Consider the following 21061-nt stretch of genomic DNA (forward strand, 5'->3'; position numbering starts at 1 on the left):
GTGAAAAGTGTCTGCTCACCAGAAGACTTTTTAAAATAACGTGTCCTCGTGAACTATGTCAGCTGCATCTGCAGCTGTGTAAAATTTGGTGAAGCAGAGGTCAGCATCCTGACGTCTTGCAGGAATAAACACATTAAAGAACCAAAGTGTTTTTATTTCTGTAGGAAGGGACAGCAAATAGAAAACTTGGCAAATGCCAGTAAAGAGTTAGAGCTATTTTCTTTTAATGCAAAAAGAAATCAAAACCCTTCTCAAAAAGTCTAGTAACATAGCCTTGACTAAAAACAGAGGCTGTCAAGAAGGCCACAACTCCACTGACCTGCCAGAGCAGACAGTCTCTGGTTTAGAAAATATAAATCAGATGGAAACGAGCCTTTGAATTTTGGTACATTCCTGCTTTTGATAACCCGTCTCCATTTACTAGAATGCTCAAAAAGATTCAAAGGCACATTGGCAAAAGAAATATGTCTATGGCCAAGTGTCAAAAGATATTCAGAAAACATAACACATGACACATAAGCTTGTGGCCTTTTCTGTGACCTCAAAACTTGATCTCTGACATTTATGAATGTTTTTGTTAAAGGGAATCCCAGCACAATATACGCTGATAATTATATTTGACATATAATTACACTTACCTCCATAAAAGTCAGGTACCTCCCCAATGACAGACACACCTGGAACATTTAACAAAAGAATGTCAAGTCAAGCCAGCGTACAATCTCGGCTCTGTAAATATGAAATACAAAGTACAACCGAATGGAAGAAAGCAGTCCTACCAACCAGATACTAAAACATTTATCATAAGTGTTCAACACAGTTCTATATTTAGACTTCATTTATACTTTTTGTGTCAGTGTAAGTCTTATTATGGGCCAACTGAACCACAGAATCACAGACACGCACACACTCACTGCCTATACTTCTGCTGTAGGCTAGTGTGTACTTGACTTTTGCCCAACTGTCATGGCAGTAATGTCACATTAATCTTTGTTGGGGCTAAACTAAAATGTCAAGCCAATGTTCTCTACCCACAATAAAGACCAGAGACTGCTGTTTGGCTGTTGTCTGCTTAGATGAAGCAGCCATATACCTGGATTTGAACTTTAGTTAATCATGTACGATGCATGCAGCTGGTACAAAATACAGCTAATGGCGTCAAAACAAAAACCAAAAGACAAGATAATACCCCTGTTTTAGACTCTCATCACTGGCTTTATAAATGACTTCAAGATTTTACTGATCACACTGAAATGCTTCAGGGTTTACAGTAATTCTCTGCTACATTGCTGCTCTCCTGTGAGCCAGGGTATATGATGAATATAAAAATCCAAAGAATTTTAATGTATGTTATCTATATAGGGCTGTGCGATATGACCAAAATCTCATATCCCGATATAAGACATCTATCGTCCGATAACTATATAAATCACAAAACTTTAACATTTTCTGTAAATTCTGTGAATCTCGTGCAGCTCGACTTGCTCAACTTCGACTTGTTTCCAGCTGGGCGTCGTGTACCTGGAGTCGAGTGTTTTAACTGATGCATGAAACGATATATTTTTAGACATAAGTTGTAAAGGCTGCCGTTTTCTTTTGTGAGTATTTATTACACGACGTGCTGCGGGGAAAAGCCTGTTCTAACGTTTGAGTCTAAGGTTTATTTTTTTAGCACCTGATGGCTATTTTTTGCTTCTCATCCGTAGATACTCTGCATACTCTTTCACGTGATTCAGTTTATTTTGAAAAATCTCAACAGGATCTTGCGCTTTATTGTGAAAGGTTTGTGGAAAATAAACAAGCAGACACGCAGTGGTTTTACCGTCTTTGTTGCTAACGACAACGCATAAAAACAGGCGCTTGTCCGTCCGTAGTGTGGTTATATTAAATATAAGAGAAAGAGAGAACTTTAGGAAATTAATATAGCCACTACAGTGACCATCAAAACAATGAAAAAAATATTGCCGTAAACGTTTATTTTGCGACACCTCGAAACAAACGATAGCGTAAAATTAAACGATAGACATTTTTATATCTTCATCCGATATATATCGTTATATCGAACAGCCCTATATCCATATGTGAAGTTGTTTTTTTTTTAAAGCAAATAGACGTCAATAATAGGGGTGCAACAATACTTGTGTCAATATTGAACCGTTCGATACACTGCTTTTGGTTCAGTACGCATATGTATCGAACAATACAAATTTTTTTATTTATTTTATCAACTTTTCTTCTGACGATTCTGTCTGTGTTAAGCGTTCAGTGGTTCTGCGTTTGACTACTCCGCCTAGGCTGCACTGTTGAGTGCAGATCCACTGAGCACAGCGCAAGCTAGCAAGACAGAAGCTAAGCTCGTTGCAACATGGCAACTGCCTCAACGCTACCCGAAATTGAACCTCCCCCACCCTCATTCAGATCTGGCGTTTGGAACTATCTTGGTTTTCAAGTGAAGCATGACCCTGAAGGTAAGCGCGTCATGGACAAAAGTAAAACAGTATGTCGGATGTGCCACGCAATGCTCAATTACATGGGTGGGAACTACTGCGTTAGCGCACTTAGCTTGTTAACGTGTTGATGCCGTCCAGCCCCAAGCGCGGGGGCTTGTTGTTGCAGCAACATTAAATTTAAAAACTGTACTTTTGAGTTAAAATATATATTTATAATTTTAATAAATGACAAATTGGCATGTTCATGCCAAATTAAAAAGGCATGAACATTTTTTGTATCGAAAAAATATCGAACCGTGACACCAAAGTATCGAACCGAACCGAACCATGAATTTTGTGTATCGTTGCACCCCTAGTTAATAAGCGCTGCATGTGTGATAATGTTGGTGCAACATTCCATTCAGATTGACTCACATGTTAAGGAGGAGATAGGACACATGCACATACGCTACGATCATCATAGTAAAATGATTTTGAGAAAGATGTGTAGAGCCCAGAGAGTCACAGTCCACATGCTCTGATTTTTTAGCTCATGTGAAATCAAATTTCAAACAAGCGAGAACTGCCTGTGGTATAGGGACACAGAGACAAAGAGAAGGTTGTTTCCTTTTTAGACAGGTCATTTTCAGGCCTGCTGTTTTCTGTCTACTTTGCTTTCTTTCCAACACAGCAGATTGCACAGCCACATGCTGCCCTCAGAGGCACACGACTGCCAGCTTTGGCCTATCAGATATAGCCTACGTATCATTTTTTATCATCTTGTTGCCACCCTTTGAATTTATGCTACGCTGTAACTACTTAAACCTGTTAAGATTTCTCTGCTGCATTACAACAAAATCCATCTTAACTGGATTGATTAAAATTACATTTTTATAAAAAAAATTTCTTGAAGCACACATGACTGCCAGCATCGTTAGTTTTCTTAATGTCCTTTGGAGCTGGCATTTAGCAGCTCGTTCACACTTTGTCATTCTTGCTCTTCATTCATGGACACACTGACAATCCAGTTTTGACAAGTGTGCTACTATGCGTGCTGCCAGCCACCTGTATGATTTTTATCCTTTACGCTTTGTAGCTGGAACCGCTTGTCAAAGTGTGCATGAGACACTATTTACTGACAAACTGCTACTGCCAAAAGAATCCCCAACAACCAGGTTTTTACGCAGCAGTACTCAAAAGCTGAAGGGCATGTGAGTAAATGCAAAGCTAAATGGCAAAGTCCTTTTGAATGTTGCATTACTGTTTGAAAAGAAACTTGTCAGGGAGCAACTGCTCAGCTAAATGCAGCATATCACCAGTGTCAAGTATGATTTCTGTCATTCAAATTAACCTCAGAGGTTGTTTGTCTAACTATTTTCTTTGAGTTTAATGTGCTTCATACCCGAACAGCTGCATGAAAGGACCAGGAGATGGAGCAGCAGGGTGAGGTGCAACATGATGTTGAATTGAGGACCACCTGGTGGGGTTAGAGCCAGAAGCTCAGTTGATGGAACATTAGCAGGACTGCTTGTTTTTCCTAAAAGAGATAAAGAAGAAAAGGAAAAAAGCAGAAAATTTGACAGTTAGAAACATCAATTTTGTAGCCAGTACAAAGTTCACAGATAGATTATAAAAACAACCCCTGGCTTGATTACTATGGCAAAATAATGACTAACAAAACGTAATCTGCTAAAGACGGTCAAGATAATGAGACAGGAAACAAATATAACTAAGAACAAGGCCAAGAAGAGAGTCAGCTACCAAAGTAAATAAGGAACTAACTGAGAGGATGACAAATGAACACAGAAGTAACCATACAGTATAAAAAAATCAGTGGGAAAACTATCACAAATCACAGAGTATCTACAACTCAAACACAATAAGAGCTAAAAGGCTCAAAATGCAAGAGACAAAAGTTTAAAACCATAAATGAATAAACAAAAAGAAACTAAGAAAACAGATCCATATGAGAAAACACCTGAAGATCTGAATAAAAAACACTAAAACATGACATAGGAGGTGATAGGGGAGGATAAATGACACAGAACGAAAGGGGAAAAAGAATAACTAGGCACAAAAAATAAGAACATTTCTGTTTGGGCAATAATTTCTGTGTGATAACAAAGCTTCTTGGTAGAGCTGGGCGATAGAACGATAACGATATGTATCGCGATATAACTTTTACTCGATAGAGAAATTAAGCTATCGCGATAGACCTCGCCGCTCTTGTCCTCTTAAAAAAATAAAATAAAAAATAAAAAAAGGTCAGCCAATCTAAATTAAGTAGCGCAGAGCCGAACCAATCACAGCCGCAGCGTCATGTCGCGTGACTTGTTACTACAGCACAAGTGCCAAGCCGCACGTGTGTTTGTTTGGGAAGCAGCCAGCGGGTAATGGAGGAAATGAGTGTGCCGACTAGAAAAATCAACCGAGCGTGACCGAAGAGTAAACAGATGATGGTTCCAATGCCGGAGAGATTGTCGAACGGAAGAGCCATAGAAGTTCCGTAGTGGGAAGGTATTTCGGCTATTTCAAGTCTGACAAAAAACAGAGTAGCGTGCACTGTAAATTGTGCCGAAAGCAAGTCTGGAAATACATGCGTCACACTGTGCGCCACGTTATTGTTTCGGTGAAATGAATTTCTACAATACTGTTACTGTTAATTCTACTCTCTGCAGTGTTTAAATGCTTACATATACACACAGTTACTGTCCCTCCACACATACGACTCGGTTCTGCTTCTATGCCCCAGCTTTGTTTACTTTTTCCCACCGAGGCTTCTAGACTTCTGATTGGCCAACATTTCTGCACGGTTAGGAATCTAGCGCCACCTGCTGCTTTGGCATGTTCATAGCAGCGTTTTCCTTCATTTCTGCCTTTATGTGTGGACGGGATTATTTTTTAAAACGAAAAAGGAAAATCTCCGTTTTCAAAAATACCCGTGTACGTGTGGACGTAGCCTCAGTCTCTGACTGGAAGCGCTAATTCGTCATTCGGCTTTTGTCAGACTAAAGTAACTGTTAAAACTGTTTGAAAAGCTAAGCTATACAACAAGGAGAGATTGAGAATTTCCTTTTAGTTCTCAGTTTATTTGATATTGACAAAAGTTAGTCAATTTTGTCTGTTCTTCTGTAAAACAAACTAAGATTTATTTTTAGAATTAATATTTTGTTTCTAAGTGGAATTGACAATTTAGTCTGTTTCGTTTGTTCTATTTTGAAACTTAAACGCTTTAGCGGCTGCCTTTTGTGTAGTTTGCAATATTTGCCTTTATTTATCTGAAAAAGTCTCATGTTCCTTAAGTACATCTACCCTGTTGAACTTATTATGGGAAATAAATATTTAAATAAAAACAAGCTGCTGATTATTTCACATTTTACTTGTGAGCAACAGCACATTTAAATCTTACAAATATAGTTATTTGGCTCATATCGTGATAGATATCGTTATCGCCTGAAATGAAAAAAACATATCGTGATATGAAAAAATCTCATATCGCCCAGCTCTACTTCTTGGCAATCAATGTTGTACAGTTGGAAAGCCTTTTCATTTCAACAAGCACTGGAAAGAAATGTAAAAGTGTTTAAAGACAAGAAACAGGAGATTATTAAAAACAGACAACTCCACTACAAGCTCTACAACATTGAAGAAATGCACAAAGAGCTGCAGTTCAAGATTCAAGATACGGAGAAAATAATGAAAGCTTGCAAATAATACTTGACGAAGCACTGCACAGCGCACAGAAATGCAGAGCAAGCTCCAAGACGTGGATAAAAAGCATCAAGCGCTGCAAGTAATGTTTGATGACACGCTGGCAAGGAATCCCAAAATGCTTAAAGAGAAAGAGCAACAGGAAGAAATGCAGAGGGCGATCCAACTTATTCTCCAATACTTGGAGAACAAAAAGACTTTTTTATAATGAAGTCAAGGAAAAAAACCATGGAGCCCAGGAAAATAAAAGGAAAGATGAAAAGGAGGAACTGGGAAAATATGCAGAGATGCAGTGTAGGATCCAAGAAATTGTGGGGGGAAAAAAAACAACAGCTCCAAGTACTCTAGCTTAAAGTACAGGAACGATTCAAGAAATGTAGAAGAGAAATCAGGAGTTACAACACAGCACAGTATAACAGAAGAAGACACACAAGCATGAGGCAAAGAAAATTCAGGAGGAGAAATACAAAGAACTGAAACAAAGCCAGATTTGAAGAACTGGACAAAAGGTTCAAGAAATTCAAGGAGCTGAACACAGAAACAATCGTTTAAGTAAAAAAAAAAAAAAAAAAAGCAAAAAAAACCCCTGACAGCTCCAGGAACAGTTTCTGAAAAAGAAGAAAAAAGTGCTTCAGGTTTTTCCAGAAGAAGACCTCTGCTGCTTCATCACATAATCATGAACAAAAGCTGCCTTCTCTTCCTCCACCTTATTCCCCATCTCCTTTTTTCACCCCTCCTCTCTCCCTCCATTACCCTCTCTGCCTTTCTCACCTACCTCCACAACCCTCTCCCTCCCTTCTTCACCCTTTTCCCTCTCTCCCCCTCAACCCCCAACCGGTTGCGATAGATGGCCTGGTACTGATGGAGGTTTCTTTCCTCACCATTGCCCATCACCTAGTGCATGCTCATAACGGATTTCTGGGGTTTTCATTCCTCTGTCTCTTTCCTCCTTTCTATCCCTTTCTTTTTGCCTATTTTTCCCTTATACTTTTCCTTTACACCACACTTTTTTCCTCTCTTCTTTTCCACTATCACTCCCAACCTGTTTCTTCACTCCTGAGAACACAGGGTAAGGTAACAGGGGGATAATAAACACAATCAATCATAAAAACATCATACTCTCTATCACTCTCTATGCTCTCTCTCTCCCTATCCTCTGAGTCTGTGTGTGTGTGTGTGTGTGTGTGTGTGTGTGTGTGTGTGTGTGTGTGTGTGTGTGTGTGTGTGCGTGTTTATTATTTTTCATTTTTATTATTCAAAGTGTAGTCTTCTTATCACAGCATTACAGTGTCTCTAACGTGGAAACAGAATCACGATCAACTTGTGTCACAGCACATAACAAGTTTAACTAGCCATTTGTCGCCACTACGTGGACCATGACAGTGAAAATTCATCTTCACCACGTCTCTGATTCCCGTCAGCCTCAAAGGCGTCGGATCCTTGAAAGGTTGACACCTGATGATTGGCATTTGGACAATTTCCTGAAGAAACCCTGAGCGCTGGTTAAGCTGAGCAGGCGTCTCGTCTCTTACTCACTACCCCTAAAATCTTAACGCCACGCCACCAGCTCTCAGCCTCATTCCCAGTAACACAATATGAAAAGCAACAGCTGTGTGTTTGTGTGTGTGTGAGGGAACACAAAGAGAGCTTTGACAGAGATAAGAAGCGGAGGAGAGATCACATAAAGGTGGAAAATATTTGGCGTGAAATTGTTAATTCAGTATCTTTATTTACTTAAGGGTGTAGAATCAGGTCACACTGGAAATGGTTCATGTGTTTAGAAGAAATTCAAATTGTACTGCCCACAAAACGAACCCACAGGGAAAGAAAAAAACATTTTTTACATCTTTTGACATTTTGAGAGCCGGCAGAGTAATAACACAGAGAAAATTCTCCAATTTACTCCACAGTTTTATCTGTCAATCAACCCAAACCTGGAGGCCTCGTCTACACTCATATATTAATTTTCTGGTGTTACAGCACTGAGCATCAGCTCAATACCAGCAGACCTGTCTGAGGTCATTCTGGTTTGGTGAGTGTTGATTAGAGTATAATTGAACATGAGGCAGACACTATTGATTCTTTGTGAACAGCCTGAGGTGTCAGCTGGCAGAGACTCAGAGGTGTGACAGTAGGATTGAGATATCAGCACTCGCCAGACAAATGGAGTCTTATTACAGAAAAACGGATTATGACAGAAGAAAGTGCATGTAATATGGCAGCTTTGCATGACACAAACAAAGCTGGACTTACTGTATGACTAAACGTTTTAATACGCCGACGCATGGCGGGGACGCACACAAAAATGAGCCGCGCCATAAACAGGCAGACGCACTGTAAACCATACCATGTGCACGGTATGCTGGGACATGATGTCCGAGCTGCACAGCTCCTCGAAAGCCGCAGAGAAGGGATTTCATCTTTACGCTGGATTGTATCCTAGCAACACTTTTCAAAAGCACCAGTTTCTGTGCTGTGGGGGTTCTTTTGTGAACGGCAATCAAACAACGCAAACACTCATTTTAATCTAGAACAACACTGCTGTTGTGGAACGAAAACCTGGGGTGCTCTGCTCATCTATTGAAGACATTCATCTCTTAGTGTCAGGGAAAGGCCGAAAACCCGCCGTTTACTAGAACTCAACCTCTCCTCTCTCCACTTTGCAGCTATACTGCTACTGTAGATAGCTGTAACTCATTAATCATAAATGTTCCTAATAGATGCACTTAAGAGATTAGGGGATACCACGAAAAGCCTTCTTATAGCATTCAAGTACAAAGTGAAAGAAGAAGAAGAATCTCATCTACCTCATTAAGAAATGTTACTTGAGTAAAAAACTGTAAAAACACATAAGACTGGTTCAACATGGCAAAACAGCAGACTCTGAAAAACAATATTCGGGCCTCCTTCTCTTTTATCTTATTTCAGCAGCCTGAATGCACTTGATGAGCGCTCCAATCATCACTGTAAATCACAGGACCCCGGACGTCTTCCCCATAAATCATACTTTGGACGTGGCCAGAGCTGCTAACTGTTACTGCTGCAACCAGTGTTGCTTTGCTTTATGAATTTCAAGCACATTCTCTCTCCTTGCTCCTCTTAGGATTCCCAACCTCATTCCACCAAAATCAAATTTTGTCAAGTTACAGTCTTCTTAAGGGCAGATTCTGGGATTTTTTGCTCCAGTCCAATGGCCAATACTGTCTTTTGCTCTTTTTATCACAACCCCACAATTCCCTAAGGGTGCTACTGAAATGGAAGTCAGTGAAACCCCTCCTTTTCTGTGTTTAGCCTGATGTGAGTTGCATAATTGAGTAACTTTTTTTCTCCTTTTTTTAATACTCAGGCAGCCACAGTGAAGTAGGGAGGAGAAATGGACATGGTTACTTTGTGCTCTACAAAGTAACCATTTGGTAGACTTCAAAAACAAGCTCAAATACCATCCACCACCACCCACTCCAGAATACCGCCTCAACCCCCCACCACTCCTTACACATACAATCATAATCACCACCACAATCAGTCATTAACATCAGATTTGCAGTAATCCTACAAGAGGAAGCTAAGACGAGGTTAACTCTGGATTGGTCTTAATCAGTTTGAGAGGGGAAAATGAGCACTGCTTAGACACAGCATCATCTCCTGCAGCATCCCAGTCATGCCTTATTTCACAAGAAAAAAAAACATGTCCTAAATCTAGTAAAGACGAACAGACAAATAAGTGATTGATTGAGGATATAATTTAAAAAAAAAACAGCTAAATAGAAGATAATTAAATTTATTAGTGCATGTCCTTCAATGTGAGACACTGCTGCTTGTCTGTTCAGTTTTTGGTCGTCCGTGTGCACCCAGAAAGCAGGTTTGTAGTAGGAGGTATGTAGGAGTCCATGCCCTGAACTTCCAAATATATTCTGTGGTTTTGGGCGCCAAGACACCAGCAGAAGTTTTTTAATCATCTGTCTTTAGGGGTGTTTCTTATAGAATTAGGACAACTATAGTTTTATTTCACTACCTAATGATCGTGATGTGCTGTAAATCAGTGTAAGAAATTTAAAACATGATTAGTTGCTTCATTGCCAAACGTAAGATGACAATATTTACGTAACTCTCTTCAGCTGCCACACAAAATGAAAATTCACGCAGACAGCTTGGAGAACCTGCAAACTCCAGCCAGAAAAGGCCAAATGGTGGATTTAAACCCAGGGCCTTCTTGCTGTGAGGGTAATAAAATTTCCTGTCAGTCAGCTTTTTATTTATTCAAAATAAGATAAAAAAAAGAGAGAGAGTTAAGTCAGTTTTCCTTTTAGTTATTTCCTTTTAATTGCTTGGGAACTGCATTTGAACTGTGTGTGCCAGTGTTGGTGCAAATGGCAATGTCAGGCAATAATGTACCTTGATGCCAAGCACAAACGTTGAATGTTTAGTATTTAAGAACAACAAAATTTCAACAACTTTTGTTTTTAATCATGTCATGTAATCTCAGACAGAATGCTCATAACTGTTTCCCCCACATATGCTTTATATTAGGGGTTTAAAAATATTAGATAGATAGATAGATAGATAGATAGATAGATAGATAGATAGATAGATAGATAGATAGAAAAATGTCATCACAGAATAAAGTCATTAAAGGAGAGGAATTATGATGACATAGTGTGACATTGGGTCTGACATCATCTCTGAGAGGCAGCTGTGTCTTTGTCTGCTTTAAGGGGCACTGCTATTTAGTCTCTTTAGCTCAATTCATCCAGAGCCCATGGAGATGTGTGTTTTTCTATTTTAGTTTAATGAAGTCATGGGGTTAGGATTAGAGGTTTTATACATAAACATACAAAATTACATTTACTTTTACTGGTGGCCCACTTAAATAAATGAATAAATGTTTTCCCATCAAAATTCAGACAAGAAAGAGAAAGCAAGAAAGACAAGAACATCATTTAATCTTTTCATCCCTGGTAAGATCATAAAATCTTGAGCAAAATCACACACCAGCTGTAGTCCATTTGTTTGTTATGCTGAATCGGTACAATTTCACCACAGACCAGCGATGATGCATTAGTCTAGCCAATGAATTATTTATGACGAAATCATTGATTTAGATTTCAACTAAGCCATAGACAGCCCATTTGTCTCGTCAACCCCGACACAGAAAGACGCACTTCATATATTGTATCTGTGTGGAAAATAGGACCTTGGCTACAGGTAAAGATGTTCCTGTCTCTGAGGTGCCTAACAGAATGATTCAGTTAAGTACAGCACACAGACAAGGGCTTTCCAAGCCTATTATACAGCAGATAAAACAGTAAGCCCCAAGGCGCACACACAACTACACCTGCAGAAGAAGAAAAAAAAAGCTGCTATCTCTGTGTTTTGTGAAGCATGGACCCCCTGTTGTTAAGCAGGAAATGGTTCGGCACTTGATGGAAAAAATAACTTTATTTTTCAGATTGTAACAGCTTGATTTCTCCTACAGCCAGAATAGAGACTCCTTCCTTTCAGCAGTGTAGGAGTGTAAAGAGCAAGGACGTCTAAAAGCTTCTTTTCAGCAGCTGACACCATGTTTATCTTGTTCCTGCGTTTTAGCAATTAAGCTAACAATGTGCGTTAACTGTTTGTCTGATTATTCACTGATAAAGAAAATGATGCATTCAGATTCAACATCATCTAATTATGAACAACAGTACAGCCCGCAGGGGTGTTCTTTTTGCAAGTTTGAAATCATGTTTCCATTCAATTTAGTGTATGTGTGAGAGACAGACAGACAGAGAGAGAGCACTCTGAATAATGTTATTTTAGCCTCAGAATAATGTAATCCAGCTTCAGATGATACGGTTATGACTGGCTCTCTTGTCTGTCCTCTCGCTTCCGCGCTCTCTCGCCCAACAGAATCTGTCATGCTAATGTAAACTATTTATCTTAACCCCTGCAGTCAACACAATGTCCCCCAACACCACTACCTCCTCCAACCCCCCTTTGGCCACACAGGCTCAGCAACCTCAGCTGACCTGAATATCAATGACTACAGTCTTGAACCCACGAACACTGGAGCTGGCCCGCTGTATGAACTGCATTAACCTCAAATTAAGGAGCATCTGTAAATTCATGCAAATGGAAGGGAAAAGTGACTCGAGTCATTAGAACAATAACAACTTTTATTTTTGATGAAGCAGCTGTCACTGACAGACCACTCGTACTTAGCAGCCAGCATCTAATGCTGCTCCTGAACGGTGGAACCATGAACCCACAACCTCACAGTGACCTGATTTTTCTGACCTTCTTCTATTTTTGAAAGGGGGAAAGAAGACACAGTGAAAACTATTACAAAAAAAGTATGGTGTCGTATTTGTTAGTCGCCTTCATATAACATAACAGAATATGAATGAATGAATAAGATTGACATCTCCTGCCTGGCACTTAGACGTCACCATTACCCAAAAAAACTTTGGAGATTATTTTTATGTTAATGTAATTAACTGTGATCCAGAAGAGCAATGACCTTTCAATGCAACAGCCACGGCAGAGTGTGATTCGTCCCTCGGTACAGTAGGGTAATGCACGGGGTGAAAGCTTTCAGATGTGTCTTTCCAAGTATGGAAAGTGTGCCACATCATGTATGATAAATTATGTCAAGAAAGGCAAAAGGTCAGAGGAGACGTGCTTTCCATCAAGAAAAGAGTGCTCCACTTAATTACTTCATGCCACATCTGTCCAATAAAGATGTTGGCTAAGCTGTTTCTATGGGAGAGCGCTGACATTCTTTACAAGCTACATGTCTCGGTCCCCATTTACTAATGGAAATATACTGTAGTAAATAACTGTAATTACCTGGCCACAGAGTGTTACTTACACTTGATAAGGAAGCGGTATCCTAAAGTATATGAAGAAAAACAATCAATGCCTTCAAATTGCACAAAGAGAAGTCTCAGAGGATTTTTCTTTTCTTCATTGGCTATAGACAATAAATGGTTATAGAACAATAAGAAGATTAATTTAAGTTCTCATTCATCCTCTTATTAGAATGTGTGGGTCTAACAGTAGACCAGAGATTAACCAGACAAAGGGAATGTTTAAATATAATCATTAAATAAGCCACAAATACCCCGTTTAATTGCATTATAGTGAAGACAAGCAGGGGGTTACCTATTAGTGGAAACCCATCAGCACTCTGTAAGAGTTGTAAAAGACACACAGAAAAACAATTAGGGCATAGTGTGTGTGTGTGTGTGTGTGTGTGTGTGTGTGTGTGTGTGTGTGTGTGTGTGTGTGTGTGTGTGTGTGTGTGTGTGTGACTTTGCTCAGTGCTTACCTTGCTGCCGAGTGCTATCATGCCAGTGGCTATGTGACGAGATGAGCTACTTAGCGGCCCATGTCCCCATCCCCTCCAACATGCCTGCCAAGTGTCCTAAATACTCTGCTCTATTGTCTGCCTCAGAAACAAGCAATCCTGCTGGATGGAAGCACTCTCTCTCCAAGGTGCAAAGGAGGAGGGAGGGACGATAAGAAAAGAAAAGGCCAATTCCCCGAGCAGGACAGGGAGCCATGCAAATGGGACGCCAATGAGAAGAAGCCTCCCTGCAGTGAGAACGCTTCACAGAGGGGTCTTCTCTTCTCACTGTGGCCTGGCTGTGGTTTAATCTCTTAAGCCCTCTGGTCCCACTCACAGATACGTGTTGAAACACCCACACACAGACACAGAGAAATACAAATTGATACAACATTCACTCGTCGACTTTGCTCCATCATTAGCCTGGCAGGAAGCCACACATATCATCAGCGCTGTCATAATCACCCCCTCTTTACTGTCAGAGAGAAAGTAAAGGTAGAAAAGAAATCAATAAAACACAGGCTTCACTCAGAGACGCAGGACCAGCACAGTGGAGATAAGACATGAAGGTGTGTTGTTGCATGTTTGCTGTAAACTTGATGTAATTCTCCCAATCCAAAGCAGATTTCTAATATATATATTTATATATGTAGCAGAATGGCAACAACAATTTGGCTATTCTTTGAATTCTTTGAACTAATCTCCACACGTTAAAAAGAAAACACAAGAAAGCAATCACTTGGGAAAGGATTAAGTGTTCTTAGCTTTCTTTTACCTACACTAGCCACAAGATTAATTCTTACTTATAATTCCTCCAGTTGGTAAAGTTATTAAGCATCGCACAAATGTAAACTGGGAGTCATCTGACCTCCAAAATGTAAAACTACGAATAAATGATTGAACCTGTCACTGTGCTTTATCTTTCAAACTGATCTTTACAAACCAGATGCAATATAAGTAAAATAATTATCTGATGTTATCTGATGTGTGTTTACTTTGGAAACAGATATAAAAAGGACATCGTGATTATACACTAGGAATGTGGAACGTGTGTATCATTTTAAATCGTCTTATATTTGTGAAAAATAACTGCAATGGAGAAGTAAAGCTGGATGTATAACTGCTGGATAAACAGAACATATCTATATCTATCTATACATTTCTCTTACTGTAAATACTAACCGCTTTATTATGTCCTTAGTACATAAAAATGTCAGCACTTTTCTCCTGTAACTAAAATAATAACTTTAAAAGTTTAGGGACCACTTTACCGCGTCCTGGAGGGGAAAGAAAGAAAAGCTAAAATAAGTAATGTGCCTTTTGCAAACCTCTTCAGTGGAGCTACTCATGAGCAAACTGCAAAAGGATGATATATTATTCAGCTCTTCCCAGCTGTGAGTTTTTCACTCAGCCTGTGGGGGGTATAAGGTTTTTAAGTGCAATCTATTCTATTTAGGGGACAGGAGGCAGCAGTGTTATACAAACGCTCACACACTGCCTTTGGGTTGCAGTAACCAGGAAGATGCTGAGCAAGTGTTACAGAGCAGGGATTTGGTCGAGGGGATACCAGAAGGTTTAAGAAAGGTTTAGCCTCGTGAGGCTCACATAATAAATTCATCTGAGGAAGCTTTCAGTCTGTATCACCACAGCAACTAGATGCATTGTATGAAAATGCTAAAAGGAAAAAAATAAAGCTTTGCAGTGGGACAACAAAACTCTGAGTAATGGACTGATTAACCTTATTGAATTTCATTAAAATCACACAGAGGCCTCGAATCTTTCAATATGCTAAGTCACCTTAAATATGGGGTTCATTAAACTTTCATAGGTTATTATGGAAAATAAGAGAGCAAGCAACAGGAGAAATGTATTTTAGTGTTGGAAATGCACTTACAGTAGAATGTACCCAATGAAATCAGGTATCGATGGTACAAATGTCTGCACTAATCCTTCAAATCATCATAGCAAATGGAGCAGTTCAAGAGAGCTCCAGATGATGCTTGAGACCAAACCCAGTCTAATGACATCCATTAAGATGAAGCAGACGGTCCCTGAAAAAGTCAGGAGAATTGTGCAAAGAGGTGTAAAGTACACCTTCTTACTTTTAGCAAGCACTTTACATCTGGTCTTAAATCATGAGCTCCCTGACTAATCAAAACCAATGCAAATCTCTCAGAAGGAGAGCATGTGGAGCAGAGCACAGAATGCAGTGGCAAAGCATAAGCCTTGTGTCTGGCTGGATTCTGCTTTTTCTTTCAGCACGATTTACCCAAGACTTCTGACTCAGCAGAACCCCGCCGGTGACGGGAATAAAAGAGGATCATTCCCCACCTTCTGTACATGCTATTAGAGATGCAGTATATTCAGTTTATGCCATTTAACAACACTACTCTGACCAGAATGGACAAATTTGCGCATTTACAGGTATTTGTGTCTACATTTGTTTAGGTAGATATATTTCTCAGATATCGGATGGTTTGCTGTGCATTATTTTCAGAAAACCTGGCAGCTAATTGGACAACTAATAGTGCAATGTTACTCCCTCCTGAATAGATTAGGGAGGGGGTAATGTTGCATTGCTCATATCATCTTCCTTTTTGTGACCTATTATTTGTTTTTCACTATTGCAGAACATACTGTTGAGTGATTGCTGTGGCAGTTTAAAACACAAAGAGCCACACACACAATTTACACACAATGACTGAAGCCTGAAAAAACAAATAACAGATTTTCTTGTGTACGGAAAGCTTAAACAGTAAAATCCAATATCACACTTCATGCACATGAAGGTGGATTTCTTTTGAATAAATCAAACTGATTCTAATGTGTGATCATCAGCAGTGAAATTAAAAATCATCTGCCGCAATTAGTAGTTATCTGCACTTTATGGTCGCAGATCATGCACACTGGATATTTGTGCAAATCAATAAATCACTCAACTCTACTATCTTAAAATAATATGTTGATAACATCCACTAGATTAAAGTATTTTGCACTGGAGGACGACATCCAGCTGTCATAAAAGTCACTGCCCTGATTTATCCATCTCTATGAACATGTTTGATGGTTTGATGTGGTGATGCATGCCAGCAACACAATGAGCAGAATGGACGCATGGAAGAGAGAAAAAAGAAAGACACAGGTGACACTGTTCATTTGTCTTGTGAACAGTGTCATTTTTGTACTACTGCAGAAACCTCATACAGAGAAGTAGGGCTCAATGAACATTTTTTTATTGGGTTTATCCATGTGATTCCCACTTTGAGCTGCAAGCAATGTTTAACTGATTTTATTCCCACAAACATCCTTTCGTCCTTCTTTGGCTTTGATATTTGTGCATGTGCGTGCTGATGAACGGGCTTCGAAATAAGGCACAATATGTGTTTAATCAACACTGTATTATTCAGTAAGAAGTGAAGTATTCGTTTGTGTACTACTTGTCAAGAACAGGTCTGTGAAACTGAGTTTATTGGTCTAATACGTACATAAATAAACCTATAATAGTCCAATAGTCCATGCTACAGTATTGTTTGATCTGAGCTCGTTTGACAGATTGCATGCAGATATACAGCAAAAATGTAATGTGAACATCAAACATCTACTCTCTGAAAGATAAGTGTACGATTACACTCATCAGCCAGACACTGTCCACCCTAGTTAAGTATACAGTTAAAAGGTGATATGCAAACTTTTGTTCTGTTGAATATGCACCCATATAGTAAAGGAGGATTGCGTAACTTTTCTCTTAACATGACTGTCACTTACCCGTGCATGCACCTTGCACAAATGCATAAATCAGGTTTGGAAATTGCTCAGGTCCTGCTGTCCTATATAAATGTCCTTTTAGTCAGTTGTTAGCTGGTTGCCTGGCAATGTGATGGCATCATAAAAAGCATTTAAGTAAAGGCATATTCAAGTCTTGCACATTAATATATATCAAAACTGAACTGGAAAAATAGAATTGAACTAAACTGTGATGAATTGATAAACTGAACTGAATTACACTGATACAGTGTTTTTATAAGGTTTTATGGGAGCATAAATGCTAAAATAAAAACTGGTCATTTTAGCCCTCTGGGAGACGGTTGCTAGGCAACATGTTGATGTCATAATATCAGATACTGAAAAGACCCTCGATGAGACTAAGATGTAACAGTTTGCCAAGTCTGGTTGCTCAACTCCTGACTGTGTAGGAGGAGTTCATGGGAGAGACAGACTGAGATTTGGTGTATTAAACTAAGATAATGGTAACAGAGTTCCACTGCTGCTGTTCGTGCTTTATGGATATAAGAACCGGCAACAATACAGTCTCTCAAATGCTTAAACTGAAGCCAACGTAAATTACTCCTGATTACTCAGATATGGTTCCTCCTTAAAAACCTTTTAGTACTTTTGCTTCTGTTCTCTTTGAGTCATTCAAAGAGAACAGAAGCACAATGAACTGCCCAGGTTTTGACTTAGGAGAAGGGACTACTTGGGCCCACTCTGCCCGAAAGAGCTTTTGTGTGCATGTTAATGTGAGTAGTGTCGAGAGTTTAGATAAGTAAGGTTCCTTGGAAAAGATGTTCAGCTCTTGTTGCGTTTGTTTGTCAGGCAAAGAGTTGGATTACTCCGATTGCTGGATAGAAAATGAAATTATTATTATTATTATTATTATTATTATTATTAGTAGTAGTAGTAGTAGTAGTAGTAGTAGTAGTAGTAGTAGTAGTAGTAGTAGTATATATATATTTTAAAATCTGGATCTGTGTGAGACAGACACTATCTATCTATCTACATATACATTATCATAGATATATACCTTTTTTTTTTCCTGTAGACTGTGACTTTATGAGCTGAGTTATGGCATCTCAGAACTAGTTTTGAAGTCTGTCTGGAAATGAAAGGTGTCTTTCTAAACAGCCACGATGAACGAGTAGTTTGAAGTACGGCGCCCTGATGCATTTTCACCTCTGCACAGCTGACGAAATGTTACAGCAAACGGTTGACACACTCAAGGTGTGTGGCGAGGGGGTTCCTAACACTAAAGGTTAACATATCTAACAGAACTATAATCCTACACCCAAAAATACTACAAATTTGCTTCATCAGGATTATGTATTTATGTAGTTTAAATCATTTTCAGCAGCAGCCTGATAACCAATCAGGAAGCAACCTCAGAAGTCAGATTTTGACAGAAATATTGTTAAATCCAGACCAGTGAATGAAATCATGTTATTCCTGCCCTCATTTAACTACAGCATAGCAAAAAACAACAGAAAAACAGAAATGGGTTTCTTATGTTTTTAATGATTGGATGAATGTTGAATGTTTGGCTGCTTGAAAAGATTTCTACTGTAGTACCTTAACCCACTGATTAGAAAACCATATGCACATGCAGGTGTGCCACACAAAGATGCAGAAATTGAGCTAGATGGTGGACTCTTACCACGGGACCATGCAAGCTATGAAGCAGTTAGAACTTTGTTTAAATACAATAATGTGTTTAGAACAATGCATATCAAGGGCAAAATACATATACAATACATATTTTGAGGTGGCTGTTGATTTAATAGGCATACCAAGACCCAGCATATCAAAGATATAGCCTTAATATGAATATATCAAGCACGTTTCATATAATGCAATATGATGTAACAGTCATACACACACAGTAAAAAAGAAATAAAGCAATGAATATTTATTGTAATATTAGCCCAAAGATGCATAAGAAAAGTAATGCCTTAAGTAAGAAATGTAAATAAGACAAGCCCCAGAAAATCATCTGTGCTGAACTAACAAATATAAATATACAAAAGAAGGAGACAGTGTGCAGAAAAGGACACAGACACTGTGGGTGCTGGATACACAACCACTTTCCTTATACCAACTTACAAACTCCTGTACAGTCCCACACATACACATGCACACACACACATACAACGCTTCAATAGGTTTATCCTTTCAGTGTGCAGCACTGCAGTGTTAGGTAGGATGCTTCATTCTGAGAGGCAGATAATGAGCTATTCCCTCTGCAGAGGACAGAATCCCAGAGCCAGCAGAGCTCAGCAGTGCTACATGCTCCCTCTCTCACACACACACACAAACATAAGTTGCAATAAGCAAAAAAAAAAAAAAAAAAAAAGCCAGCAAAACTTCCTAACTCTAAGCACTCCTCTGGCTCCACCACACAGTATACACACAAACCAAACACTGAGCCTACTCTGCCACCCACCTCTGTTCTAGAGCGCACAGCTCTGAGGCACACAGAGACCCCAACACGCTTGCAGGTACAGTCCCGTTAGCTTGAGTTGGCAGCAGTGAAGCCGGCTGTATATATTCCTGCCTGAGGATAAACTGCTAGTGCTGGCTACCAACCGCTGTCATGGCATCCTGGACCCCTTCTATCACAGGCACTCAGCAGCGCAGAAGCCCCCTCCATCGCATACACAAATGTACACTGAGCTTTCAAATCAAAGGGCTCCCCAGCTGTGACCTCACATCACAGTGGAAAAGGAGGAGGATGCGGGAGAGGAGGGGCTGTTTGTGGAGTGTTTTTGCAGTGATATTTCGGGCTGATATTGGTGTGTGTGGCCAGAAGGTACGGCAGCCACAGCAAGAAGGACAAAATTACCACAACAAGGAAGAAAGAGGAGGAAGACTAGAGCATGTACCACGGGGGAGGATGCAGCTGTGAGGGGGGAAGAAAGAACAGTTGTTACAAACAAAATGTTTGCTGCAAAGGTGGTGGCATGCTGTGGGAGGGAGGGAAGAAGACAATTTAATTTTGATACCTGTGAGGGCTGCGTCCATTCCCACAGCTGGACATAAACTTTACAGTCACACTGGAAGAACAGCATGAACCAGCCTCACAGAGGGAGCAAGTGCAGCAAAGAAATAAAAAAATAAACAGAAGCCATGGCACATTCAGTGGCTCCACCTTATGCCTCATCCACTCACCCACTCTGAATGAGCTCTTCCTCATGTTGTTTACTTTCTCTTTTTCCCGCTTCCTCATCCTGTTTTCCATATTCTTCTCCCTCTCCTTTAGCCCAATCCACATCTATCATCTCCTGTTTTCTCCATCCCTTCACTTCTTCTCTCATCCATAATGGATGGTTTGAAGATATCCTCTTCCTGTAGTGGACCCTGGTCCCTGGTGCCAGTCAGCCTGTATTGATTATTGCACCAGAGGAGTCATCAAGGCATAGATAATAGGACTTAGAGTTGCACTAAATCTTCTGCATCGTTCCCCTTCCCCCTTCGAGGAGCTGGTCCATGTTTTTCTGTCTTCTACTGTCAAAATGTACATGAATCTAATTAGTAAGTGCGTTCACTGGCTTTGAATGAAGCCAGAGAACGCACAGTGCATTGGTCTGGATTATACAATCAGAAACAATGCAAGACACACAACTGTTTATGCTCAGTTTTCACCAAAGTAGCGCACAAATTGTGTCTTCCTCTTGGTTATATTTGTGTGCCACAGTCTGACGCATGCCACATTAAGGTTCATTAAACAGGATATCTCCTCTGTGCTCTGGCCAGCCTGTCTCTCCTTTGACCCAGGCCTTCATATATAGGTCAACAGTGGCATTCAAGTGACTGATGTATGTCACAA

The 21061-nt window shown here is 39.7% G+C and overlaps 1 protein-coding gene across 6 annotated transcripts in view; it reads right to left on the reverse strand.

Annotated features, from left to right (window-relative positions):
* cntn1a (contactin 1a) overlaps positions 1 to 21061 on the reverse strand; it is a 65225-nt gene that overhangs the window by 27857 nt on the left and 16307 nt on the right. For 2 of the 6 annotated variants that reach the window (XM_080875144.1, XM_080875143.1), the window contains exons 1-3: positions 20404 to 20526; positions 3832 to 3966; positions 639 to 677 (exon numbers count right to left, since the gene is read on the reverse strand). In XM_080875144.1, the coding sequence (XP_080731270.1) occupies positions 639 to 677; positions 3832 to 3966; positions 20404 to 20506 (277 nt within the window). In that variant the 5' untranslated portion in view covers positions 20507 to 20526. Of the gene's footprint in view, positions 1 to 638; positions 678 to 3831; positions 3967 to 5122; positions 5849 to 13446; positions 13755 to 19678; positions 19867 to 20403; positions 20527 to 21061 lie in introns of those variants that run through there. The other 4 variants (XM_080875148.1, XM_080875146.1, XM_080875147.1 and 1 more) reach the window with 4 other exon arrangements.

The sequence above is a fragment of the Rhamphochromis sp. 'chilingali' genome (genome assembly GCF_963969265.1).
Source record: "Rhamphochromis sp. 'chilingali' genome assembly, chromosome: 2".
Lineage (NCBI taxonomy): Eukaryota > Metazoa > Chordata > Actinopteri > Cichliformes > Cichlidae > Rhamphochromis > Rhamphochromis sp. 'chilingali'.